Below are 27,919 nucleotides of genomic sequence, written 5' to 3' on the forward strand. Positions count from 1 at the left end.
CCTCAAACTCATAGAGATCCTCTTACTTCTGCCTCCTGAGTGCTGGGATGGTATGCACCATCATGCCCGGATTGAAAATTTCATTTAAACTAATGAATAAAAAAAACCTGAAAGAGCATTCAGATTGCTGAACTTTAAAATGGCCACTATTGGAAATAACAAGTAATTGCTTCTGAAAAATGGATATAAAACTTGTTAAGGTACTAGCCCTATCACTATAACTAAAATCTAAAATCAGGGCAGGGGATGTAGCTCAGCTGGTGTAGTACAAGCACACACAAAGGCCTGGGTCTGATCTGAAGTACTGCATAAAACCTGGCACTGTGGCAAATGCTTATGATCCTAGCACTCGAAGTGCAGACAGAAGATCACATGGTATCTAGGTTGTCCTTGGCTATTTAGGGAGTTTGAGGTCAGCCTGGACTAAAAAGTCTGTCTCAAAAAAATAAAATAAAACCTTAAAAATAGTATTGATTTTCTATTTAAAAAAACAAAGTACCTCACCATTCATTTAAGATGTGTTCATAATTATCTCACTGACCATACAGAGAGCTCCAGTTTTCACAAGGCTTACTCACTATTGGCTCTCTAGTAAGATGAGACTGAACTCTTTAAGAGCTGGGGCCGAGTGTGTCTTCACCTCTGTAGCCCTAGCACCCTGCACAGTGCCTGACACATGGGAGGTGAGTGACAAGTGGAGAAACTGGACCAACAAAAGAAAGTAATTTCATTGATATTTTTCTTTTTTTTTCCTTTTCTTGCAAATTGTTCTCTACTCAAACTACTATAAACTGGCAGCTCCAATTTCTAAAATATGGATTTAAAAACTATTCCAGAGATCAAAGGACCTGATATTTCTCTTTACTAACCCTGTTCTTTTACACACCTCTTACACACATACACACACACACGCACCCCTACACCAGTCAAAATTACACTATGAATTATGAAATGTCAACATTGTATAAATAAAATTTTAATAGTGAAAAAGTGACCTGGAAGCCCTAGGAACTTTTGCCCTACATATTTTGGAGGATGTCACATGGGTTAAGGAAAAGGCAACAAAATCTCATTTGTTCAGATAATCACTTGAATGTTTACATACATTTTTGGTTTATTTATTCATAACTAATTTACATTTCCTCATATTAACATACGCTACTGTTTAGCATGTAATTAAAGTATGCCAATGAGAAAAATCCTCATAGTACCTTCACTGAGTTGCTGTTTCTAAGAAAACACTGAACGTGAACATGTACAAAAGAGGTTTAGAATAAAACATCATGTTCATTTTATAATATTTATACAGTTTGATCTTTACATTTTTGTCTGGAAAAGTATGAACAAACCCTTGTTTACCATGCTGAGATAGTATACAGGAGACTGCTGTAAAAGAAGTACATGTGAACCAATGAACCAAACTGCATCCTTAAATTCTGTGATTACTGAAAGGATTTCCTTGGCCCTATATATTTTATTCTATTTCTTAAAAATACAGGAGCAGTAGCTTATCACAAGTCTCCACTAGTGCAATAATGATGGAACCAAGACAACACGACGACTCAGGATGAGAGGCCTGCAGGACAGCCAGAAGTCACTTTTATGCTTCTTCTTGCTCTGGATAATTTAGGATTTTGCGATGTGCTTGACGTAAATATTGCTGCTGTTTGAAGTAAACCTTAAATGCTCCTTTTATGGCAACAAAAGCAATTCCACCCTAAAAAATGAAAATGAAGGTTAAGAGAAACAATAAAAAGAACTTCAGAAGTTCTCTTAATAGGTCCACAAAAGATATAGGGTTTGATACTAAAAGTCATCTGAGGAACCTTCCAGTTAGCTTTACATCCCTTCTGATAAAGAGAATGTCAGAGTACTGTGTGAAGATTGCCACTAGAGGGGGAAGTGGGAATGACAGTAAACAACACGGCTTTCTCTGTGCCAATATTCTCTTGAAATCCACTGACTGTAGTGCTGGGATTAAGGCCCTTGCCCATGCTATGCAAGTGCTCAACCAATGAGCTACACTCCCAACTCCAGTATTTATCTGTGTTAGGATTTGAACCAGACAGTCTGACCCTACTGCAGAAGCTTTTTTTTTTTAATTTTTATTTATTTATTTATTTGAGAGCGACAGACACAGAGAGAAAGACAGATAGAGGGAGAGAGAGAGAATGGGCACGCCAGGGCTTCCAGCCTCTGCAAACGAACTCCAGACGCGTGCGCCCCCTTGTGCATCTGGCTAACGTGGGACCTGGGGAACCGAGCCTCGAACCGGGGTCCTTAGGCTTCACAGGCAAGTGCTTAACCACTAAACCACCTCTCCAGCCCTGCAGAAGCTTTTTACTACACTACAGCTAGCAAGAGTGATTAAAAAAAAAAAAAAAAAAAAAAAAAAGCGAAGGGTACAATGTGCCATTCATATTCCAGAAGTGACATGACCCACAAACTATGTCCAGAAGACCAGAGATGCAACAATGTGACTTGCCCTATTTATTTCCCTCACATTGGTGGATGACAGTGGGATCGTGAAGGCACAGCAACCACAAACAGAGTTATCTACAGAAAGTCTCCCTTTTAGGAACAAATACAGTTCATTCTCTGTATGCCACTTGAAACAAGCAATATTAAAGCCATCTTACCAAGATTGTCCTTTGTAAATTAGAGTTAACACTACTGAACATAAGTTTACCAACTATTGTCGCAATAGTAGGAAAGACAAGGGCTCCACACAAAATTCGGGTAGCAGAGACATGGTCTGCTAAAGGGTTAGCTTCTGCTGGAATTCGAGGAACAGGACAACCAATCCCTAGAGGGAGAAAACACAGTGTTAGTGCTAATTCCCAGGAATAGCTAAAAAAGATCTTTAAACATTTCTTTAAAAGCTTGTTATGGTCTATTAGACATGCACTTTACAGCTACAACAAGGCCTTACCTGGAAATATACTGTTCAAAATTTGTAGCTTATTTGAGTATTTGCGCCATAGTCTAAGTACATAGTCCTCCCAACGAATCATTTTGCCTAATATTAGCATGACAGGAATAGTAGGGAGTCCAATTAAGAGGAACAAAGGATCAGCTCTCTCCATAACATCCAGCCCTTCTTTATGTCCAACAACCTGTGGAGCAGACAGCATTTGCTAGAATTACTTCCTTATCTAATGAAGTGGTGTGTACTTGAGCTCAGTTTACTTTGTAGGAGATGCTTAATTTCTAAATATAGAATCATAATCTTAATAAACAAGCTAGAAGGCTATTAGTCCTTGTTTGTTTATAAGAAATATCATTATCCAAGAGTAAAACCCAAAATTTCCAAGCTACTTCAGGTTACATAGGAATAAAACAACTAAAAATGACTGATTATACTGTAATGGAGGTGAAAGGACAGGCATTTTTTTTACTTCCATTCCTTTTACTGAATTTGTTAGAGTGGACTGTGGGACTGGGTTATAATTCTAGGATCTATATGTCTTCTAGAAGCTTTCTGTGTTCCAAGGCTTTACTTCTAGAAGGTGAGTCTAGTCAACCATGGGCACGGCCTCTAAACACAACTGGGTGTAATTAGCTCAGTGTTAAGAAGTGTAAGCTGGGTATGGTGTCACATGTCTGTAAGTCTTAGTTACCTGGCAGTTCAAGATCAGCCCGAGCAACATAATAAGGAGGGAAGGGAAGAAGGAATGGAAGTGGTGGAAAGGAAGGAGGAAGAGCGATGTGGTTTAATGTGATTTACTTGAACTCCAGAATTGTCCTAGAACAAAAGGGAGGTAGGTACAAGTGTTAAAAAGCAAATCCTAGGGCTGGAGGGATGGCTTAGCAGTTAAGGGGCTTGCCTGTAAAGCCAAAGGACCCAGGTTTGATTCCCCAGGACCCACATAAGCCAGATGCACAAGGTGGTGCATTTGTCTGGAGTTTGTTTGCAGTGGCTGGAAGCCCTAGCTCCTATTCTTTCTGTTTCTCTCTCTGTGTGTCTCCCTCTCTCAAATAAATAAATACATTTTTTTGATAAGAGCAAATCTTGGGCTGGACAGATGGCTCAGTGGTTAAGGCACTTGCCTAAAAAGCCTAAAGACCTGATTTCAATTCCCTAGCACCCACGAAAAGCCAGATGCACAAGGCGGTACATGCATCTGGAGTTTATTTGCAGTGGATAGAGGCCCCTGGGCACCCATTTTTTTCCCTCTTTATCTGCCTCTTTCTCTCACTCTCTCATAAATATATGAAATTTACTTAAAAAAAGAAAGAAGGGCCAGGTGTGGTGGCACACACCTTTAATCCCAGCACTAGAGAGGCAGTGGTAGGAGGATCGCAATGAGTTTGAGGCCACTGTGAGACTACATGGTGAATTCCAGGTCAGCCTGGACTAGGTGAAACAACAACAACAACAACAGCAACAACAAAAAAGAGCTGGGAAAATGGCTTAGCAGTTAAGGCACTTGCCTGAGAGGCCTAAGAACCTGGGTTCAACTCCCCAGGGCCCACATAAACCAGATGCACAAGGGGGCGCATGCGTCTGGAGTTGGTTTGCAGTGGCTTGAGGCCCTGGAGCACCCATTCTCTTTCTCCCTGCCTCTTTCTCTCTCAAACAAATAAATAAAATATTTAAAAAAGAAAGAAAGAAAGAAAAAAAAAAAAAAGCAAATCCTGGGCCCAGCAGCTAAATACATTTGCTTGATCCAGATTTAATTCCCTAGTATCCATGTAAAGTCAGATGCACAAAATGGCGCATGCATCTGGAGTTCGTTGGCAGTGGCAAGAGGCCCTGCTAATGTCTTCCCCCTCCTTAACAAATAGATAAATAATAACAATAAAGGCAATAGCTTGTATTGTCTGATGAACCTCTGTGGTCTCTCTAACCAACAACTCCATGGGAGGGATCTCATCCCTGGCACTGGAATTAGCTATTCACTCCCTAAGGTTTCTGAGATACCTCTGTTTAAACAGTTTTTTGTTTTTGTTTTTCGAGGTAGGGTTTCACTCTAGCTCAGGCTGACCTGGAATTCACTATGTAGTCTCAGGGTGGCTTGGAACTCACAGCAATTCTCCTACCTCTGCCTCCTGAGTGCTGGGATTAAAGGTGTGCGCCACCATGCCCGGCTAAACAGTTTTTCAAATTGTATTTTAAGTTGGTTTATCAAGTAGTAGGTTTCTAAAGGGAACATTTCCTTAGTTTTGGTGTGTCTTCTTAGCACTTCCATCCCTTCTTCATTCCCTTTCCACCAATAATCCCTGTTTAAACCTTTCTCTTCTCCTCTTCCTACCCTATACTTTTGGGTCTCATGTGTTCTACAGTCCCCTATGTAACCCCGCCTCCTAAAAAAAAGCTGGAACTGGGCTGGAAGCTTCCTCCTTACCACCTAGCTTTCTTTGTGCCAGAGGCGCAGAAGTTGTTGGGGGAGAAAAGACAACAACAATCCTACGTAGCCATGATCCCTATATATGTCGCAACTGACCTGCAAGGCAAGATACCGTCCATTATAGCAACAGTGATATGAGAATTATGGGAGTAACCAACTGCTCTCTGATTGAATTTGAGGCCCACTCCGTAAGAAAGAACTTATGTCTGCTATTGTAAACCTGGACAGAAGTCTGTGGCTAGGAAATCAGGGTATAGAGGGGAGCCCATTACTATGGTTATGCTAATCAAACTGCATGTCAAACTGCCTTCAACATATCTGTGTTTGTTTCTATAGAATGGCACTGCTTGCAGCCTGGAACACATTAGTTTGTTCACGCAAATGGTCAAGGTGAAGTCAGAGATGCATAGCTGCAAAGAGACCAAGAATTAGCAACTAGCTTGTGATGAGCCTTAAACATGACCTCTAAACCACGGGAAACCTAGCGAAAAAGGAGTGGAAAAAATATATGAGCAGGAGGATGCAAAATGTTGTCTTTTGAATACATCAAGTCTGCTACTGTACTGAATTCATAGCAGATGTGGTTTTCTGAACCTGATTAAACCAGTCAATATTTCACCAAAGATGAAAGAAGGGTCCAAGATACCTCAATTCCTCTCAGAATAAATAGTGGAAATTGATGATTACTGGGAAAGAGGTCATGTCCTTTATTGGTATGGCCAGTGGTGGGTTCCATTCTCCAGTAAATAACTTCCTCCCCATGGCTATGCAAGTGACCCTAATTTAAATCTGTGGGTCTAAATAAATAAGCAAGCGAGTAAGTAAAACATGAAACCATAATGGGGATCCAAGAGGAAGAAGAGAGGTTTTAGTGGGAGGAAAAGAGAGACAGGGTGGATAGTGGGCACATTCCCTATCAAACATACCCAGATATTGCTCTAAAGGTGTTGTACAGAAATAAAATTCAAAACAAACAAAGGTGCTGGATAGAATATCCAGAACAATGATAAGTAACAGCAGTGATACATGGTCTTGCTTCTGACTTTCAATCTATGGCTCATAGGATTTCTAACTATGAAAACTTTGCTGACATAGACATTTGAAACAAATTATTACATACTTAAAATACTCAAATCACACAACAGTACCTATCTGTTGTTGCAGCTAATCACTCTCATTTCTGAAATGGTCTTTTCAGGGGAGTGGCGCATGTGAAGGTGATTTCTAACTACTTAACAGATATACATATGTACTATAATGCCTGTTTCCTTACTGAGGTATTTCTTCCACTTTACCTACCAGCTCAAGACTTTTCTCATAGCTTCAAGTGAACATACCCTCTGAGTTAAAATGTTTATGCAGTATTATATATTTTACAATTATTTACAATTGTACAACTGTTCTCTAGTAATTTATTCATGTACACATTGTCTTATATTATACTCCTTGAGGGCAAATAGTGAGGCCCTGTCTCAAAGCATTAAAGACTGGTTAGTAAACTGTTATCAGTCCTAACACAGAATGCTATGCAGATTTCTGTATAGGCATGTGGAAAAGATCAAGATTCACTGAAAAAAAAAATAGGTTGACGCTTTGTTTCCTTTTGGGAAACATGCTGAAATTTTTTTGGTTGTATATACATAAAGTCAGTTTCATATATATGAAATTAACAACAGTGGCTATCCAGGAAGGTAAGGGGTAACCTGGGCAAATGCAGGACAAGAATACAAAAATTTTTCACTAGGCAACTTTTAATAATTTATTCTTTTTCTCTACTTCTCTGTGTGTGTGTGTTCCCTTACAGTGCCCCCACTCATCTGCCTGCAGTGAGGGTGCATACTTGCAGTGACAAGAATAAAACAGCCCCTGCTCCATAACTCTTCCAACTATTCTCATTTTGGGCGAGAGTCTCTTTCTAATACCAATGTTTTTCATGAGCCCAGGTGGTTTCTTGGTCTCTGCTCCCCTTTGTGGGCCTGGGGTTACATGCACGCATGGCCATGACCAGTTGAAATAGGGTAGTTTCATCATGCTTGGTGAAGAGGGTGCACTTAACTACGGAGCCATCTTCCCAGCCCAAATTTCTTACTTTTAAGCCAAGATGTTATTATTACTTATCTAAAAATTCTCAGCCAGGCGTAGTGGTGCATGTGTTTAGCCCCAGCACTTGGGAGACAGAGGTAGGAGGATTGTCATGAGTTCAAGGCCACCCTGAGACTACATAGTGAATTCCAGGTCAGCCTGGGCTAGAGTGAGACCCTACTTCAAAACACAAAACAAACGAAAAAATCTCAACAATATTTAATGTATCTGCACATCAAAAGCATCACTGGATAGAATGAAATAGTGAACCTGCATCACTGTCACTGCTCCATAAGTCACAGCTGTCCAATAGATAGATCCAACCATTATTCCTGCTGCAGCAAATGGACAAGCTTTTGAGATCAGTCTATCTGCAAGATCCAAGACATAAACAACTGGACCTACAACATAAAGAAAACAAAATTTCAATACAAGGTATTTTAAAATGACTTGCTCAGTATTTCCTATAAGTCTAAAGTACTATCAAGTTGGATATTCTGATGTTTTAAATAGTTGTAAGCCTGATGGGAACTCAGATTTGGTAGTTTATAATTTCTCAGTCATTTGCATAAATAACTAAATTCTAGGAAATAGGCCCATTCAGACTTGCCTTTATTATTGAACTTATTATGACTAGGCTTCAAAATACAGCTGCTTTTACAAAGGAAATAGTTCTCTTGCTTCCATCTCTTAACCATACTGTTACCGCAGAGTGAAAGGGCTATTTAGTTTGTTCTTTTCAAACAGTTCCTGGCAACCATTAAATTCTGCAGTCTCTAGTAAGAATATAACATCTGACTTCACTTATTGTATCTTGGTACAATGTATAAAGGTAATCAAAGCTATTTTTTGTAGCTACACAAGATAATTTATTTTACTTTGATTTCAAATATGCCATTATTAAGTTGAATATTATTCTCTGACAAACTTTTTTGTTTATTTTTATTTATTTATTTGAAAGAGGCAGATAGAGAGAGAATGGACCCACCAGGACCTCAAACCACTGCAAACAAACTCCAGATGTGTGTGCCTCCTTGAGCATCTGGCTAATGTGGGTCCTGGAGAATTGAGCCTTGAACTGGGGTCCTCAGGCTTCTCAGGCATGCGCTTAACTGCTAAGCCATCTCTCCAGCCCTCTGACAAGCTATTTATAATTATGCTAGTTTTTATGGCATTCTAGCATATGAACATGTTAATTATGCTATTATATGCTTAGTATTTTGGAGGTATTCTACTAATTGCCATTGAGTTCAATTTAATTTAGTTCTAGAATTTTCCAGAAAATGGGAGTCTCAGGTTTGTTCAAAGTTAGGCCAAAGAACTGAGCATCTAATTTTATGATTTTCTGGAGGCAGGGTCTCACTCTAACCCAGGCTAACCTAGAACTTACTCTGAAGCCCCAGGATGGCCTTGAAATCACTGCAACTCTCCTACCTCTTCCTCCAGAACGCTAGGATCAAAGGCATGCACCATCACGCCCTGCCTGATATGTAATTTTTTTTCCAGGTAGGGTCCCACACTAGCTATCCCAGGCTGACCTGGAATTCACTATGTAGTCTCAGGTGGCCTCAAACTCATGGCGATCCTCCTACTTCTGCCTCCTGAGTGCTGGGATTAAAGACATGCACCACCATGCCAAGCATGACATGTAATTTTTATTTATTTTTGACATGCAATTTTTAAACAAAGGTATATATAACCTGCTGATTTAATAATTGTAGTGCTTGATGAACAGCCTCTACAACACTATTATTTTAGATGTTTTTAAAAGAAATGTATGGACTATCACTTTTGAGGGGCATATAATCTAAAAAAGTTATACATAAAAGCAATTGTCTTCATTGTACAAAGATAGTAACACAGTAATTTACTGATAATTAAATATCTAAGAACAAAACACTTTATGAAGCCCTGATCAAAACTCCCTATTGCCAGCTGGAACCAGTGTTATCACTGGTCACTGTAAAGAAAGACTACATTGAGAAATAAAGAATATTGGGGAGATGCTGAGAGACTTGTGATTTAAACACAGCACACTTATAATTGTCCAATTCTAAATGAAAATATTTAAAACAATGGTAAGCTATCTTTTGAGCTGAAGGAAATAAAGGAAACCTAATTTAGTACCTGCTGACTCTATACCTTTACTAAGTAATATCTGAGTGTTTTACATGATACTAGGTGCTAAGCGACAGACATTGTGTGTACCAAAATCTCTTACTACAGGATTTGATTATCAACATACACAATCTATTCAAATCCTCAAAAGACACAACAAAATTATTCTTAGTGATACTAAAGATTCCTCAAATGCGGGCTCTAAGACCAGGAGTGTATACACACACACACACCTTTGCATTTCAGTTTTCGTATTTGTTGCTGATAATTATTTCATCAGAAAATTGAAGTCACAAAACAACATCTACAGACTCTCTAGCACAAGCACCCATCTATAAGCATTCTGCTTATCTGAAGTCAATCATTTCACTTGCAAACTAGATCTTATCCCCTCACCAATTTAAAGTCACAGCTCTGGAAATTTGCTCCACTCATTCTATATCATTTTCTCCTAAGTTGCTTATTTTTTACCAGAAAAACATGGCATTTCTTCCTTCTTAAGCAAATGTTTCTTGTCCAATTTATCTATTTCAAGAAAAAAAATAATCCTCCAAAGAATTCTCTCATGAACTTACTCTACCCAAACTGTTCAAGGGTGTCACTAACAACCTCCACATATGTAAATTCAATGGTCTGGTCTCAGTCTATCTTTTATTTGGCCTATCAATCATACCTGACATCTTTTCTTCCCAATATAGGCTTTGTCATTAATTTCCAGGAAATCACCATCTTTCACATTTTTTTCACGTGTGTTGTGTATGACATGTATGTGCCCATGTGACAACGTATGTGCTAACCTGTGATGGGATACGCTCCCCAATGGTGGCTGGTGCAGAATTTCTGGGTGTTCCACTTCATCACTCTCCCATCCATCCTTTTTTTTTTTTTTTAAACTTTTTATTTATTTATTTGAGAGCAACAGACACAGAGAGAAAGACAGATAGAGGGAGAGAGAGAGAATGGGCGCGCCAGGGCTTCCAGCCTCTGCAAACGAACTCCAGACGCGTGCGCCTCCTTGTGCATCTGGCTAACGTGGGACCTGGGGAGCCGAGCCTCGAACCGGGGTCCTTAGGCTTCACAGGCAAGCGCTTAACCGCTAAGCCATCTCTCCAGCCCTCTCCCACCCATTCTTATTTGCACTAGTCTACTGATCCTGGGGCTTGCCTTTATTATTAATTTATTTTTTTTGGTTTTTTGAGGTAGGGTTTCATTCTAGCCCAGGCTGACCTGGAATTCACTGTGTAGTCTCAGGGTGGCCTTGAACTCATGGCGATCCTCCTGCCTTTGCCTCCCGAGTGCTGGGATTAAAGGCGTGCACCACCATGGCTGGCTTATTTATTTTTTTGAAAGCTCCAGTGGTTCTCAGGTTCTGTGGCCCCATAGGACTGGGGATACAGATGCAAGTAGCCACCTCCAGTTGTTTATGAGAGTCCTGGGATCAAACTCTAGCGGTTACTCAGGACTCCTCCAGCCCTTAGGCTGTACAAGAAGAGCTCTTAACCACAGGGCCTGTTTTCTTTCCAGCCCCATTTCTAACTTTCCTGCTTTACTATAACTCATTTTCATTTGCTTTGCTGGGTCCTTCTTTTTCTAAAAATTAATTTATTTATTTGAGAGCGACACAGAGAGAAACAGGCAGAGAGAAAGAATGGGCGCGCCAGGGCCTCCAGCCATTGCAAACAAACTCCAGACGTGTGCGCCCCCTTGTGCATCTGGCTAATGTGGGTCCTGGGGAATGGAGCCTCGAACCTGGGTCCTTAGGCTTCACAGGCAAGCACTTATCCGCTAAGCCATCTCTCCAGCCTTGCTGGTTCCTTCTTACCTTCATGAGGCTTACTGCCAATCCTTACCATACCACACTTCCAACTTGATGACGTTGCTCTATTTCTTTTTCCTAAAACACTTATCACCCATCACACTTATGAAATTTATTTTCACATTCTAGGACAAGGGTTTGAAAACTATGCCCTATGGACTAAATGAATTCAGCTTTTTCCATAAATACAGATTTACTGAAAAAGGGCCAGATGCAACGTCTAAAATATATACTATATGGTTCTTTAAAGAAAAAGCTTGCTGGGCTGGAGAGATAACTTAGCAGTTAAGGCATCTGCCTGCAAAGCCAAAGGACCCAGGTTAGATTCCCCAGGACCCATGTTAGCCAGATGCACAAAGGGGCACACACGGCTGAAGTTCGTTTGCAGTGGCTAGAGGCCCTGGTGCACCCATTCTCCCCCCCCCACTCTTCTCTGTCAAGTAAATAAATAAATATTTTAAAAAGCTTGCTGAATCCTGAACTAAAACATAGGCTTCAAAGGGAAAATGACCTTTGGTTTTATTTATTGGTGTATTTCAAGTTCTCATTGATTCTCAAGTATGTATTGAATTCTCTCTTGAGGTACTTACAGTAATTGGAACTACCTACCAATATAGGAAGGTGATATAAATTCCTAGAAACTGGGCCGGGCGTGGTGGCGCACGCCTTCAACCCCAGCACCCGGGAGGCAGAGGTAGGAGGATCTCGGCTAACAGAAAAGGAAAAGCTTGAATAAATACGTAATGCACAAGTGACTACGGGCATAAAAGCTTAAATATTTTTAAAAGGCATTATGGGTCTTGTTTTTCAGCATGATTGAATCAAGGGCTTTGTGCATTCTGACTAAGTAATCTATCACTGAGTTACATCCTTAGCTGTCATTACTGGATTTTTTTGTATGTTGTGTGTACGTGCATGTGCGCGGGAGGGTCAGATATTGGGGTCTTCCTTGATTGCTCTCTATGCTGGTTTGATTCAGATGTCCCTCATGAACTCAAGTGTTCTGAATGCTAGGTTCCCAGCTGATAGAAATTTGGCAATTAACACCTCCTGGAGGCAGTATATTGTTGGGGGCAGGCTTATGGTTATTATAGTCAGCATCCCCTTGTCAGTGTTTGGCACAATCCCCTGTAGCTGTTGTCCACCTTATGTTGGCCAGGGGGTGATGTCCTCCCTCTGCTCATACCCCTCAAGACTGTAAACCAAAATAAACCTTTTCCCACAAGCTGCTCTTGGCTGGGCGATTTCTGCCAGCAATGTGAACCAGACTGCAACACTTTCCAACTTATTTTTCCTGAGGTAGGGTCTCCTGCTCAGACTGACCTGTAATTCACTATGTAGTCTCAGGGTGGCCTCAACTCATGATGATACACTTACCTCAGGCTCCCGAGTGCTGGGATTAAAGGCCTGGCCAACTTAGTTTTTACTTATTTACTTTTGAATGCTCTCCAATTTATTGAGATAGGTCTTTTGCTTTATTGAAATAGGCTCTCTCGCTAACTGGCTTGCCCAGGGAATCCTATCTGCACTTTCTAAGTGCTAAAATTACAGGGAGGCTGAAATGCCTGTCCAACATTTACATGGGTGCTGAAGATCAGAACTCAGGTCCTCACATTTGTTCAACAAGCACTTTAGTGAGTCATCTCCCCATTCCCTTAGTATTGAATTTTTAATACCTTGATGATCTTTGTCATGTATGTTTTCAACAGCATTAAACAAATAATATGGAACTCTGAAAAAAAAAATTTTTTATAATTCTAATAATTTAAAGGGCACTAGAGAAACTAGTATAACAGGAAGTCTTATGAATTTTCTCATACAACTAAAAAAGATTTAGCTGGGCATGGTGGTGCACACCTTTAATCCCAGCACTCAGGAGGCAGAGGTAGGAGGATCACCATGAGTTTGAGGCTACTTGAGACTACATAGTGAATTCAGCCAGGACTAGAGTGAAACCCTACCTCAAAAAAAAAAAAAAAATTATAAAAGACACTATATCCTAATATTCTAGTAAATTCAAGTTTTTGCATTTAGATTAAGTGACATTAAAAGGTGAGCTGAGGGCTGGAGAGCTGGCTTAGCAGTTAAGACACTTGCCTGCCAAGCCAAAGGATCCCAGTCCGATTCTCCAGGACCCATATAAGCCAGATGCACAAGGAAGAGCATGCATCTGGAGTTTGTTTGCTGTGGCTGGAACCCCTGGAGCGTCCATTCACTCTCTCTGCCTCTTTCTCTCTCTCAAATAAAATTAACACACACACACACACACACACACACACACACACACACACACACACACACAGAGTGAGCTGAGAAAACCATGTGTGTAGTGGCGCACGTTTTTAGTCTCAGTACTTTGGAGGCAGAGGTAGGAGGACTGCTTTGAGTTCCAGGCCAGCCTGGGACTAAGTGAATTCCAGTCCAGCCTGGGCTAGTATGAGACAACAAAAAGTGAGCTGAAGGTGCTGGAGAGATAGCTTAGTGATTAAGGCACTTACCTGCAAAGCCGAAGGACCCAGGGTCAATTCCCTCGGGACCCAGTAAGCCAGATGCACAAGGTGGCACATGTATCTGGAGTTTGTTTGCGGCGGCTGGAGGCCCTGGTACACCCATTCTCTGTCTCTCACACACACTCACACATAATTTTTTTTTAAAAGTGAGATGAAACTTGGTGTGGTGGCGCATGCCTTTAATCCCAGCACTTGGGAAGCAGAGGTAGGAGAATCACCATGAGTTCAAGGCCACCCTGAGAATAGTGTGAGTTCCAGGTCAGACTGGGCTAAAGTGAGGTCCTACCTCAAAAAAAAAAAAAAAAAAAAAAAAAAAAGTGAGCTGAGAGGCATCAAGCTGGAGCTGCGCTGGAAACCTCCTCCCTGTTGACTAGCTGTCAGAATGCTAGAAAGACCTATGCACCCTGTTGGAGAAAAGTCATCAACAGTCTAACTAGCAGAGGAGTTTGCAGGTGCTATGGCTAGCCAGCCAGGCCAAATGTACCAACTGGTGTCATGATGGCATGCCTACTATGGGGGAAACCAACTTCTCTGATTGGTCTGCTCCATGGGAGAGAATTTATAGCTGGTACTGAAAATCTAATCAAAAGCCTATGGCTGTGGTCTGTGGCTCCATGCCACCCACCTGGAGCTCATTGTCCTTCAGCCTTGGTGCCGTGTGAGGGGCGAGTGCTGTCTAGTGGGCAGATGCTGCTGGGAGGAAGGGGTGGGGGCTTGACTGTCCTCAGAAGCTGAGGAGCATGGCCTTATAGTGGGGTTCTGGGGAGGTCGGATACCCCCTCCTAGCAATTCAGTCCTGGAAGTGGGCACTCAGCATGGCTCAGTTCCTGCAGCTGCCTTCTTTAAAGGGTACCCACACTTCTGTGGTATGTCTCAAGGCAGGTAGGTACTACATGGGTTGAATGACCCACACTGTAGCCTTTGCTTAAAGATGTCATTTTAGAAGTGTCTCATCCCCCTGCACTTGAAATAGGCCCTTTTCTTGGCTTGACTCCCCCATAATCTGAACAGTGAAGGGACTCAGTTTGCAGTCCAGGCAACTTGTACCTGCTATCTCCCTTCTGAAAGGTTTTGTTTTAGAGTGTAGCCTGTCCCAGTGCATGCGAGGCAAATGGCACGGCTGAGCGGTTTGGAGCCAGCCTTTTCTTTTCAAATATATATATATTTTTAAGATTTTATTTTTATTTATTTATTTATTAGAGACAGAGAGAGGGAGAAAGAGAGTGAGAATGGGTGCACCAAGGCCTCTAACCACTGCAAACAAACTCTAGATGCATGTGCCACCATGTGCATCTGGCTTATGTGGACCTGGAGAATTGAACCAGGGTCCCTAGGCTTCACAGGCATGTCCCTTAACTGCTAAGCCATCTCTGGCCCTGGAGCCAGATTTCATTCTCACGCTGCAGGAGGAGTGTCTGCCTCATGCCCTGTGCTAGTGGGAAGCAGGGGTGCAGCCAGGAGACCCCCACTTGGCCAGTTGGAGTGCTGGGTCTCAAGAAGTGAGAGATGACCAGGGCCAGTCAGGATCCCCTGGAGAAAAGTACAGGAGCTGCAGAGGGGCTGGATTGCTGTTATTTGGGGGGTTACATAGCAGAGCTATTGGCATGTCTCCTAGGATTACCTGTTACCTCCCCTGATTTGCTGGTTCTTTCTGAAGCCCACTGCCTTGGGATTCCTCCTCCCTGCTGTGAGGAGGCCCAAGGCCTGATCCCTTGTACTCTGTTTCCTTCTAACTCACAGGCTGCCCTAGGGCTCCAGCCTCTTACCTGGTGGGGGAGAGACAGGCCAGGGTGGTCTTGTGTCCAGAGCCCCAGCTTTGGGTCCCTTCTCAGAAACAGACAACACAGCCTTTCAGCAGGGAAAGCTCTTAAAGGCTGGAGCAAGCCGGGCGTGGTGGCGCACGCCTTTATTCCCAGCACTTGGGAGGCAGAGGTAGGAGGATCGCTGAGAGTTCGAGGCCACCCTGAGACTAAATAGTGAATTCCAGGTCAGCCTGAGCCAGAGTGAGACCCTACCTCGAAAAACCAAAAAAAAAAAAAAAAAAGGCTGGAGCAGTTCTGTTTCAGGAGGTGGCAGGAGGTGTACCTGGACCAGTCCCTGGAGCTTGTCCTGTCCAACACTTTACCTTGCTGGCCCCTGGGGGTTGTACTCTGCCTGGACACAGACAAGCTCAGGCTGTGCCACCACCATTATTGTGTGTATTTGCATGGCTTCGCTAAACCTTAACTTTTCTGTTGGGGACATCTTTAAACAAAATAAATAAAAGCTTATGGTGGTGATGGAAGCTATTATTGCTGCCTGGCTAAAAGGACATATAATGTCCTCCAAACTGTTCTCTACATACATACGTTTGTGCCCATATATGAATGCTACTCTCACTTTAATTTAAATTTTTTTAAATGTATTTATTTGAGAGAGAAAATTAATATGGGCAAGCCAAAACCTCCAGCTGCTACAAATGAACTCCAGATGCATGGGCAACCTTGTGCATCTGGCTTATGTGGGTCCTGGGGAATTGAACCTGAGTCCTTTGGCTTTGTAGGCAAGTGCCTTAACTGATAAGCCACTTCTCCAGCCGTTTTTTGCTTTTCAAGTTAGGGTCTTACTCTAGCCCAGGCTGACCTGCAATACACTATGTAGTTTCAGGGTGGCCTCACACTCACAATGATCCTTCTACCTCTGTCTCCTGAGTGCTGGGATTAAAGGTTTGTGACATCATGCCCACAGTGACCACAGTAGTGACACAAAACTCACCAAAGTGCTGAGAAATGTTAGCAGATGAGACATCTCTATCACACTCTACTCTCCAATGCTCAGGGACCACTGAGAAAGAGGTGGCAAAATAAATAAATAAATAAATAAATAAGGAAAGAAAGAAAGTCAGAGCCAAGGGCTCTACAGTTAAGGCGCTTGCCTGCAAAGCCTGATAACCCAGGTTTGATCCCCATACAGCCATATGAACAAAGTAGCACATGTGTTTGAAGTTCATTTGCACTGGCTTTAGGCTCTGGCACACCCATTCTGAATGCCTCTCTCTGCTTGCAAATAAATAATTTTTTTTTCTTTTGCTTTTTCGAGGCAGGGTTTCACTCTAGCCCAAGCTGGCCTGGAATTCACCATATAGTTTAAGGATGGCCTTGTACTCAGTGATCCTCCTACCTCTGCTAAAGTTGTGTGCCAACTAAAATAATGCCCAGCTAAAAAAATTTTGAAAACATGTATCCAGATATGGTGGTGCACGCCTTTAATCCCAGTACTCGGAGGCAGAGGTAGGAAGATCACTGTGAATCTGAGGCTCCACTAAGACTATACAGTGATTTCCAGGTTAGTCTGAACTACAGTGACACCAAGGGGAGAAGTGCTTTTAATACTGTCTCCAGACACAAAATGACCTTGATATTCAGGACCTCACAGTGGCTGATGCTACTTATACAAGACCTACATAATAGGAGGGAAAAAATGATGGCATCAGAATAGAAGAGATTAGTTGCAAAGAAGATTTGGTGGAGGGGGGATTTTGAGAGTGCAAAAAGGGTGGTGATGGGAGATTATGATCATGGGATGTTATCTATATAGAAGCTGACAATAAACTTTTTTTTAAAAGCAAGTCAAGGGCTGGAAAAATGATTCAGCAGTTAAGTGTGCTTCCAAAGACAAATAAGAGATTCTGAGGGGGCCTAAGACCATTTGAGTTTGAATCTCCAGAACCCAGGTAAACGGCTGAGTGTGGCTATGCACAGCTGTAACCCCACTCCTGTGGGAAGTGGAGACCAAAGACTCACTGGGGTTTGTGAACAGTGAGTGCCAGAATCAGTAAAAGACTCTGTTGCAAGAAAAACAAACAAACAGACAAACAAACAGGTGGATGGAGCCTACGGGGTGAGTACACAGGGCATATCATCAGCACATACATGTGCATACACCATACCATAGTACACACATGCAAAAAAACAAAAAAAAAGTGAGATGTTGGGCTGGGAAGATGGTTCAGTGATTAAAGGCACTTGTTTACTAAGCTGCTGGCCAGAGTTCAATTCCCCAGTACCCGTGTCAAAGATGTGTCTGGAGTTCATTTGCAGCTGCAAGAGGCCCTGGTGCGCCCATTTTCTTTCTCCCCTCCTCTCTCTCGCAAATTATTTATTTATTTTTATTTTTTGAGGTAGGGTCTCACTCTAGCCTAGGCTAACCTGAAATTCACCATGTAGTCTCAGGGTGGCCTTGAACTCTAAGCAATCTTGCCTCTGCCTCCCAAGTGCTGAGATTAAAGGCGTGTGCCACCACACCCGGCTATTTATTTGGTTTTCCAAAGTAGGATCTTGCTCTAGTTGACCTGGAATTCACTATGTACTCTCAGGCTGGCCTCAAACTCATAGTGATCCTCTTACCTCCGACTCCTGAGTGCTGGGATTAAAGGCATGAGCCACCATGCTTGGCTTTATTTATTTATTTATTTTTTGAGGCAGGGTCTCACACTAGTCCAGTCTGACCAGGAACTCACTCTGTAGTTCCAGGCTAGCCTTGAATTCATGATGATCCTCTACCTCAGCCTCCTGAGTGCTGAGCTAGAGGTGTGTGCCACCTTGCTAGGCTTAAATAATTTAAAGTGAGTTGAAACTTCTGAGGAAACCCATTTGTCTTTTCCTTATTGAAAAAGAAGTAATCAGCTTTGCCTAGTAAATATTGTAAAACTTGCTTTTTACTGCTATGATGCAAATTTGAGTGACACATGCTGCCACACAACTCTGTACTTGTATTGGGAAGGTAAAGCTGTATGATTATGAGTTTAAGGCCAGCTGAGGCCACATAGCAAGCAAGTTCCAAGGCACCAGCTTGATATACTGTGAGACCATGCTTCAAAAACTCATGGGCTGGAAATGTAGCTCAGGTGTAGAATTATTGCCACGCATACACAAGGCCTTTGGTTTAATTGCTAGGACCTGAAACAAATTCAAGTTCATCTGTGTATGGTTGTTAAAGATATGTCTTGGCCTCAGTGTAGTAACATGCATCTGTGGTTCCAGATACTCAGGAGGCTAAGGCAGTCCTTCTGGACTTCTAGCCTGGGCTAGAGTGAGACCCTACCTCAAAAAATAAAAATAAATAATTTGCAAGACAGAGGACTGCCTTAGCCTAGGAGTTTGAGTCCAGCTTGGGCAACACAGGAGACTATTGCAAAGTAAAATAAAACAAACACACCAAAAAAAAAAAAAAAAATCAGCCAAATAAAAAGGGAACACTTAATAATTTAAGACATCAGTGATTAAAGGGTAGGTAGGTTCAAGATCTGCTGACACTACTTATTCGACCCAGAATTCCCAGAGACTATTTCCAGGATATAAGGGTATTTTCAGAAACACCTATTCCCAATTCTTGAGAAACATAATGTCCGTGCCTTGTTAAAAGTGCTAAAGTTTCTAACACAGAATATGATGTAATGGTGCTTCACAAGACAGCCTCACATAAGTTCTTAAGAAGATAACAGCTCTCAGGAACTCCAAGGTTCTTGTCAAGTGACAGTAGTTTATCAGAATTAGGAAGAAAAACAGACTGCTCATAGAAGACACTCAAGTTCCCAAGGGTTTTATTGTTATTTGCTTTGCACTGAACTGGTTCTAACCTAGAAGGGCCAACTTGCTATGCTAAATAACCCCACTTTGTGACAACCAACTGCAAATTTTTGAGGCTACATGTCCAAGAATAGGGTTGCAAACTTCTTTCTGTGCTCTAAGTTTTTTTGCTACACTCTCGCCCTAGCTCTTTCAATCTGCATGGGAACCCAGCTTGCCAGGGCAAGCTAATTATTTCATAGAGAGGTTTACTTGTTTCTCTATCCCACCCTGTTCACATCCCGTGAGGCATCTTTTACATACTACCCCACAAAATGCACTTACCCCTTTGCTTGTGCATAATGTTATTACTTTATGTTCTTGTTCAATGTTTGTTCAGTTGTCTCAATATCCTTTATGTCTGTCCATGTCAGCATCATCTTAGACTCAAAACTCCCAAGGGGCAGGGACCATGCCTGTTTAACTCGTTTTGTACAGTGCCTAGGATAGAACCACGTACAATAGGTGCTTAAAAAAATGCTTTCTGATGGTGACTGGAATCTCTCTCAAGGACCCAGTAGGCTATCTTAGCACATGGAACTTGGCTGTATGTTGGGGCACTCTGGTCTGTTTCACAAGGCAATGGACTACATACAATGGTACAGGACCTAGCCATAGCACTCTGTGGAAGTATTTGATTCAATCGATTAAACTGATCTTCTCGTGACTGAGATAAAGCTTAGTTGGCAGAGTGTTTACCTAGCATGCAAGAAGCCTTGGGTTTGATTTCTAGCACACCAAAAAACTAGGTGTCCATCTGGTGCAGGCCTATAATCCTAGCACTTTGAAAGTGAAAGTATCAGGATCAGAAGTTTAAGGTCATTCTTAGATACTTAGGAAGTCTGAGGAAAGCCTGGGATATACCAAATCCTATCTGAACACACACACACACACACACACACACACACACACACACACACACGGACTTTAAAAAAAGTAGTAATAGGGACTAGAAAAATGGCTTAGTGGTGAAGGCACTTGCCTGCAAAAGTTAATGACCAGAGTTCAATTTCCCAGTACCAACATAAGCCAGATGCACAAACTGGCACATGCATCTGGAGTTCATCTGCAGCGGCTAGAGGCCTTGGCCTGTCTGTTTTGTCGGTCTCTCTTCTATCTCTCTCTGCTTGCAAATAAGATGGTAGAAATAATTATACTGTTTCTATTCATGTCTTACTAAAGACATGAAATAATATCAAGACCACTAACTCAATTAAGAGTTTAAAAGTATGTGGGTGCTGGGTGTGGTGGCGCATGCCTTTAATCCCAGCACTCGGGAGGCAGAGGTAGGAGGACTGCCATGAGTTCGAGGCCACCCTGAGACTCCATAGTGAATTCCAGGTCAGCCTGGGCTAGAATGAAACCCTACCTCAAAAAACCAAAAAATAAATAAATAAATAAATTAATTAATTAATAATAAAGGCAAGCCCCAGGATCAGTAGACTAGTGCAAATAAGAATGGGTGGGAGACGGGCTGGAGAGATGGCTTAGCGGTTAAGCGCTTGCCTGTGAAGCCTAAGGACCCCGGTTCGAGGCTCGGTTCCCCAGGTCCCACGTTAGCCAGATGCATAAGGGGGCGCACGCGTCTGGAGTTCGTTTGCAGAGGCTGGAAGCCCTGGCGTGCCCATTCTCTCTCTCTCCCTCTATCTGTCTTTCTCTCTGTGTCTGTCGCTCTCAAATAAATAAATAAATAATTTAAAAAAAAAAAAAAAAAAAAAAAAAAAAAAAAAAAAAAAAAGAATGGGTGGGAGAGTGATGAAGCCTGGGCTACAGTGAGACCCTACCTCAGAAAACCAAAAAAAAAAAAAAAAAGTATGTGGGAATCTTGAAGTTGTAACTCCTCTAGCAGGCACTACTGTTTCCTATACGGATGCTAGACCTAAGTGCATAAGTAAATTTCATCCTTTACCACTACATTTGTAGGTTGAGGGATCTTCTTAGCTAATACTTTTGGATAACCAAACAAACAATAATTGATTAAAAGCAAAACAAATAATCTGTAGTACCATGTGTTACTCACTTGCTTTGACTCAGGACATATACAATATCTATATATCTTTATTTCATATTACTATGATAAATAACTAAAAAACTCATTAATAGCTCTTTATAATTACATATTTTGTGCAAAGAGAAAGCTCAATTTACCACACAATAACTTGTGGGCTATACGGTCAACTACTAAGTACTTATTAGGTACCTGTGGTTGACACAATAATTTACTATGCATTAAAATTAATTTAAGCAATAGTTAACATACTAGTTGCTGCCTTCAACAAGCCTATGATCCACTGAGGGTCAAGTAATAAATATACATTAAATAACTGAAAAACATTACGCAAAATTACCAAACAGGTACAGGTTACAGTTTTGGTAAAGATTTATAGTGGGGATAAAGATAGGAAGAGGTTTTTGTTCCTTGTTTTGGAGACAGGGTCTAGGCTGGCCTTGAATTACTATGTACTTCTGATCCTCCTGCCTCTACCTTCCAAGCTGGAATTATAGTCATATGTCACTATGTCTGATTCATGTTTTTACTTTTTAAAAATGTATTTTAACCTGGACTTGAAATCTATGATGTGAAAAAGGGAAGTATCCTAAGTGGAAAATGTACAAGTAAATCAAGCCCAAATAAAAAAAAACAAGGCACGCCAAGATATTTCCTATAGGAGGCAAACAACTTTAATAAACAAAATTTAAGATATGATAAAAAACAAAAAACAACCAAGCCAGGTGTAGTGGCACATACCTCTAATCCCAGTACTCGAGAGGCAGAGGTAGGAGTATTATGAGTTCAAGGCCAACCTGAGACTACACAGTGAATTCCAGGTCAGACTGGACTAGAGTGAAACCCTACCTCAAAAACAAACCAAAGGGCTGGAGAGATGGCTTAGCGGTTAAGCGCTTGCCTGTGAAGCCTAAGGACCCCGGTTCGAGGCTCAGTTCCCCAGGTCCCACATTAGCCAGATGCACAAGGGGGCGCATGCGTCTGGAGTTCGTTTGCAGAGGCTGGATGCCCTGGCGCGCCCATTCTCTCTCTCTCCCTCTATCTGTCTTTCTCTCTGTGTCTGTTGCTCTCAAATAAATAAATAAAAAGTTAAAAAAAAACAAACCAAAAAAACAAACCAAAAAAAAAAAAAAAAAAAAACAGCCATCACCACCAATCATCTTATTAACAACTAAAACAGCAGCATTTTTAGTGAACACAGCATTTTCCAGCTGGTACCCTTCATGTTTTAAGGTAATGCTTAAGTATAATGTACAGAGAATCACTCAATGATCTTGTTAGAGTACAGATTTTCATTTAGTAAAATGGAGGTGGAGCTAAGGAGTTGTTCTACCTTCCTAATGGCTTCTAGATGATGTCAGTGTTGCTAGTCCTCAGACCATATGTTAAGTAGCCAAGTTTCTAACTAGGTATAAACATACAACTTGCCTAACTCACAAATAAAGGGAAATCAAATCCTAAGGTGGGTGGCACGCATTAAAGTCTGATGAGTTCTCAAAGTCCATCATAATGGAGCATAGTAACTGTACTATTAATGAAAAATATGTACTTTGGCTGGAGAAATGACTCAGGAGTTAAAGGTGTTTACTTTCAAAGCCAGCTGGCCTGGATTTAATCCCCCAATACCCATGTAAAGCCAGATGCACCAAGTGGTACGTATGTCTGGAGTCCATGTGCAGTAAGTAGCAAGAGGCCCTGGAGCACCCAGGCTCTTTCCCTCTTTCTAGTAGATAAAAATATTTCTTTGAGGGCCGAAGAGATAGTCCATTGTTTAAGGGCACTTGCTTGCTTGCCAAGGCTAAAAGCTAACAACCCAGGTTTGATTCTCCCGGACCCATGTAAAGCCAAATGCACAATGTGGCACATATGTCTGGATTTCATTGGCAGTGGCAGGAGGCCCTGGTATGTTCATACACACACACTTTCTGTCTGCCTCCCTCCCTCCCATTCTCTCTCTCTCTCAAATAAGTAAAATAAAATATTAAAAAAAATATTTTTATGAGAGCAAGTGAGAGAGAGAGAGAGAGAGAGAGAGAGAGAGAGGGAGGGAAAGAGAGAGTGTGTTGCCATGCTAGGGCCTGTAGCTACTGCAACCAAACTCCAGTCTTGTGTGCCACCTTGTGTGTCTGGCTTACATGGGACCTGGAAGGTTGAACATGGGTCCTTAAGGTTTCACAGGCAAGTGGCTTAATGGCTTAGCAGTTAAGTGCTTGCCTGTGAAGCCTAAGGACCCTGGTTCGAGGCTTGATTCCCCAGGACCTATGTTAGCCAGATGCACAAGAGGGTGCACGCGTCTGGAGTTTGTTTGCAGTGGCTGCAGGCCCTGGTGCACCCATTCTCTCTGTTTCTCTCAAATGAATAAATAAAAAATTGAATAAAATTAAATATATATATAATTAACACCATACACTAATTCCTGTCACCACTGTCTCAGAAAATAATTGGCCACCTAGCCAGCCAGATTAAGCCTAATTTATAAGAAAACAATAAGAAAAATTATCTGCCACAGCGATGTCATCCCACAAAATATTAACCATTCCTTATTTTCTCCAAAAATTCCTTTTTAGCCAGTCTTTCTCAAGTATCATTAGGGGACAAATGGCAATCTATTCATTTTAATCATGGGCATTTCATGAATTTGAAAATAATAATTGTGATTTTCAAATAAATCATTTAAGGTTCTTTTTGTTGTTGTTTGTTTTTTTTTTTCTTGGTTTTCCAAGGTAGGGTCTTACTCTAGCTCAGGCTGACCTGGAATTCACTATGTAGTCTCAGGGTGGCCTTGAACTCATGGCGATCCTCCTACCTCTGCCTCCTGAATGCTGGGATTAAAGGCATGTGCTACCATGCCCAACCATTTTTGGTTCTTAATGTTGTTCATTCCAAGGGACAACAAAGATTTACAAAGATAGTTAAGAGGACTATTTTAATAAATGCACCAACAGCACAATAATCATTGAAGAATAAAAATGAAAATCATATTGACAACATCTTAAGTGACAATAACATATGAGTAAAGACTACAATTAGAATGGGCTGTGCTTACTAAATAAGGATGATCAGTTTGCAATAGGAGAAACCATTGTAACTACTCTCTTTGGGGGAAAGGTGTTGAGGTAGGGTCTTGCTCTAAGCTCAGGCTGACCTGGAGTTCACTATGTAGTCTCAGGGTGGCCTTGAACTTACAGCCATCCATCTACCTCTGCCTGCCAGTGCTGGAATTAAAGGTACATACCACCACACCCAGCTTTTGTTACTTTTACCTACTACATTATATTATATATCCACTACATGTAGATATACAAACTGGGGACAAGAAGGCACTGATGTGTTCAATTACTTCTGCAAACAATGTTTCCATTATAAATTTTGTCATTAAGAGAAAAGATCAAAACTACAAAGGTACTTCAACTTGGTTAGCTAAAAAATTAATAACAAATAACAAAATATGGTCAGAAATAATCTTGCCAAGTGTAGTGGTGCACACCTTTAATCCCAGTACTAGGGAGGCTGAAGTAGGAGGATTACTGTGAGTTTGAGGCCAGCCTGAGACTACATAGTGAATTCCAGGTCAGCCTGGGCTAGAGTGAGACCCTACCTTAAAAAAAACACAAAACAAAACAAAAATCTTGGCAGGGGCTGTGAAGAGATGGCTTAGTGGTTAAGGCACTTGCCTGCAAAGTCTAATGACCCAGGTTCTGTTCCCCAGTATGCACAAGGTGGTCATGTATATGGAGTTTGTAGTGGCTGGAGGCCCTGTCATGTCCATTTTCTCCCCCTTTCTCTCAAATAAATAAAATGAAATACTGATAAAAATCTTGGCAAAAGTCTATCAGATGATACAACTGGAAATTACATGTGTTATATATATAGTAGGCAGAACAATTACTACTACTAGATGTGTATGCTCCTAAGTAATGAAACCATTAGTACACAGAGTAAAAATCAATTCAGCACATTTATGTATAGATGTATAGTATGTATAGCTGAAAGATACGCAACTTTTTCAAAAAATATTTTTTGTTCATATTTATTTATTTGAGAGCAACAGACAGAGAAAGAAAGAGGGAGAGGAAGAGGGAGAGGGAGAGAGAGATAGAGAAAATGGGCCTGCCAGGGCCTCCAGCCACTGCAAACGAACTCCAGACAGGTGTGCCCCCTTGTGCACCTGGCTAACATGGGTCCTGGGGAATCGAGCCTTCAACTGGGGTCCTCAGGCTTTACAGGCAAGCACTTAACCGCTAAGCCATCTCTCCAGCCCAAGATAGGCAACTTTAAATTTTATCAGTGGACATATGCAGTTAAAAAGGAATTTTCTTTGAACCAAGAACCCGTTTTTTCTTTCTTTCTTTCTTTTTTTCCCCTTTTTCCCAAGGTAGGTTCTCTCTCTAACCCAGGCTGGTCTTGAACTCAAGGTGATCCTCCTTATCTCTGACTCCTGAGTGCTGGAATTAAAGGCAAGTGCCACCATGCCCAGTTAGAAACAGCTTTGGACCTTGATTTACAAAGGTATATTGGGATCAGTATGATCAGAGTAGGAAGAAGACCACTACCTACAAAAAAGTTCACAGCTGGCAACTGACGATGACACACCCTTGTGAGTCAGTGGTAAAAACAACATGGGAAACATGGGAAATTGTGACCATAAATCAAACTGCATCCCTTGAGCAGGTATCTTTGGCATATTATGTCAAGAAATAATACAGAGTGTATCTGTCTTTGTCAACAAGAAAGATGCTAACAACAAGTATTCAAAGGGGCATGGTGGTGCATTCCTTTAATCCAGCACTTGAGAGGCAGAGGTAGGAGGATTACAGTGAGTTCAAGGCCACCCTGAGACTACATAGTGAATTCCAGGTCAGCCTGGGTTGGAGGGAGGCCCTACCCTGAAAAACAAAAACAAAACAAAAAGTATTCAAATGCAAGATTTAAATTTCTTTTCTCCCTCCCAGTACGATTTTGCTATATATAGTCTAGTCTGGCCTCATATTTGTAATCCCCTGCTTTAGCACCTTCAGTGCCAGGATTACAAGAGTACCACCATATGTGCCTAATTTTCTTTCCAGAATTTTACAATTTTAAGTGCCATATCTCTGTAACATACACCATAGTAAACAGCTCAAACCTATCACTGCATGAAATAACACAATTCCTTTTTTTTTGAGGGCACGTATGTGTTTATGAGTTTTCATATGCATGTTGAGGCACGTATGCAGGTATATATATATACATGTGTACACCAGAGGTTTATGCTGAGTGTCTTCCTTGACTGCACTCCACTTTATTTTACTGAGACAGGTTCTCTCGTTTGAACCCAGAGCTCACCAATTTAGCTAGTCTAGCTAACCATCTTGCCCTGGGAATTCCCTGTCTCTACCTCATGTGTGCTATTTCATAGTCAGGCCACCACCCCCATCCAACATTTACATGGATTATGGGGTTCTGAACTCTATTCCTAATGGCATACACTGAGCCATTATCCATTGAGCCATCCTTCTGCCCTAAAATAACATAACTCTTAATAAATAAAATAATGAAAATCAAGGGAAGAGAAAGGAAGAGAGGAGGGTACTTAATAGGCTGGTATTGTATAATGGTATTGTAAGTAGAATGATTGAGATGGGGAGGGGATTGATGGAGAATGGAATTTCAAAGGGGAAAACGGGGGGAGGGGGAAGGGAGGGTACTGCCATGGGATATTTTTTATAATCATGGAAAATGTTAATAAAAATTAAGAAAAAGAAAAAGATATAACTTGTCTAAAGGTTAAAAAAAAAAAAAACCAAAAAACCAAACAGTCCACAAAGCCAAAGGATCCTGGTTAGACTCTCCAGGACCCACGTAAGCCAGATGGAGAAGAGGGTGCATGCGTCTGCAGTTTGTCTGCAGTGGCTGGAGGCCCTGGTGTGCCCATTCTCTCTCAAATAAATAAGTAAAATATTAAAAAAAAAAGGAAAAAGAAATAATGAAAATCAAATAACATAAATAAGCAATCTGAAGCATATGACTTACTCACACATCATACAGGCATTTTTATTATTATAAAAGAAACTAAACCGGGCGTGGTGGCACATGCCTTTAATCCCAGCACTTGGGAGGCAGAGGTAGGTGCAGCACTGTGAGTTTGAGGCCATCCTGAGACTACATAGTTAATTCCAGGTCAGCCTGAACCAGTGTGAGACCCTACCCCCCCCCAAAAAAAGAAACAAATGTCTTATCAGAACCATATTCAATTACTGCATTAATCTTCAAAACACATCTCTTAGAACTGAATTCAACCAAAGGGCCAACTTTCAAACTGAAATATTCAGCTTTCCCATGGACACATTTTTAAGTAAGTGTCTGATCAACTATTACATGTAGCTTTCTTTTCTTTTTTTGGGGTGGTGGTGGTGGTGGTGGTTTTCAAGGTAGGGTCTCACTCTAGC

General features: G+C 41.4%; 1 protein-coding gene across 2 annotated transcripts in view; it reads right to left on the reverse strand.

Annotated features, from left to right (window-relative positions):
- Positions 1-958: 958 nt before the first annotated feature.
- Marchf5 (membrane associated ring-CH-type finger 5) overlaps positions 959-27,919 on the reverse strand; it is a 41,815-nt gene continuing 14,854 nt past the window's right edge. The window contains exons 3-6 of one of the 2 annotated variants that reach the window (XM_045142111.1): positions 7,704-7,834; positions 2,933-3,116; positions 2,690-2,806; positions 959-1,717 (exon numbers count right to left, since the gene is read on the reverse strand). In XM_045142111.1, coding sequence (XP_044998046.1) covers positions 1,680-1,717; positions 2,690-2,806; positions 2,933-3,116; positions 7,704-7,834 — 470 coding nt within the window. In that variant the 3' untranslated portion in view covers positions 959-1,679. Of the gene's footprint in view, positions 1,718-2,639; positions 2,807-2,932; positions 3,117-7,703; positions 7,835-27,919 lie in introns of both variants that reach the window. The other variant, XM_045142110.1, reaches the window with a different exon arrangement.

Source organism: Jaculus jaculus, chromosome 1 (genome assembly GCF_020740685.1).
Source record: "Jaculus jaculus isolate mJacJac1 chromosome 1, mJacJac1.mat.Y.cur, whole genome shotgun sequence".
Classification (NCBI taxonomy): Eukaryota; Metazoa; Chordata; class Mammalia; order Rodentia; family Dipodidae; genus Jaculus; species Jaculus jaculus.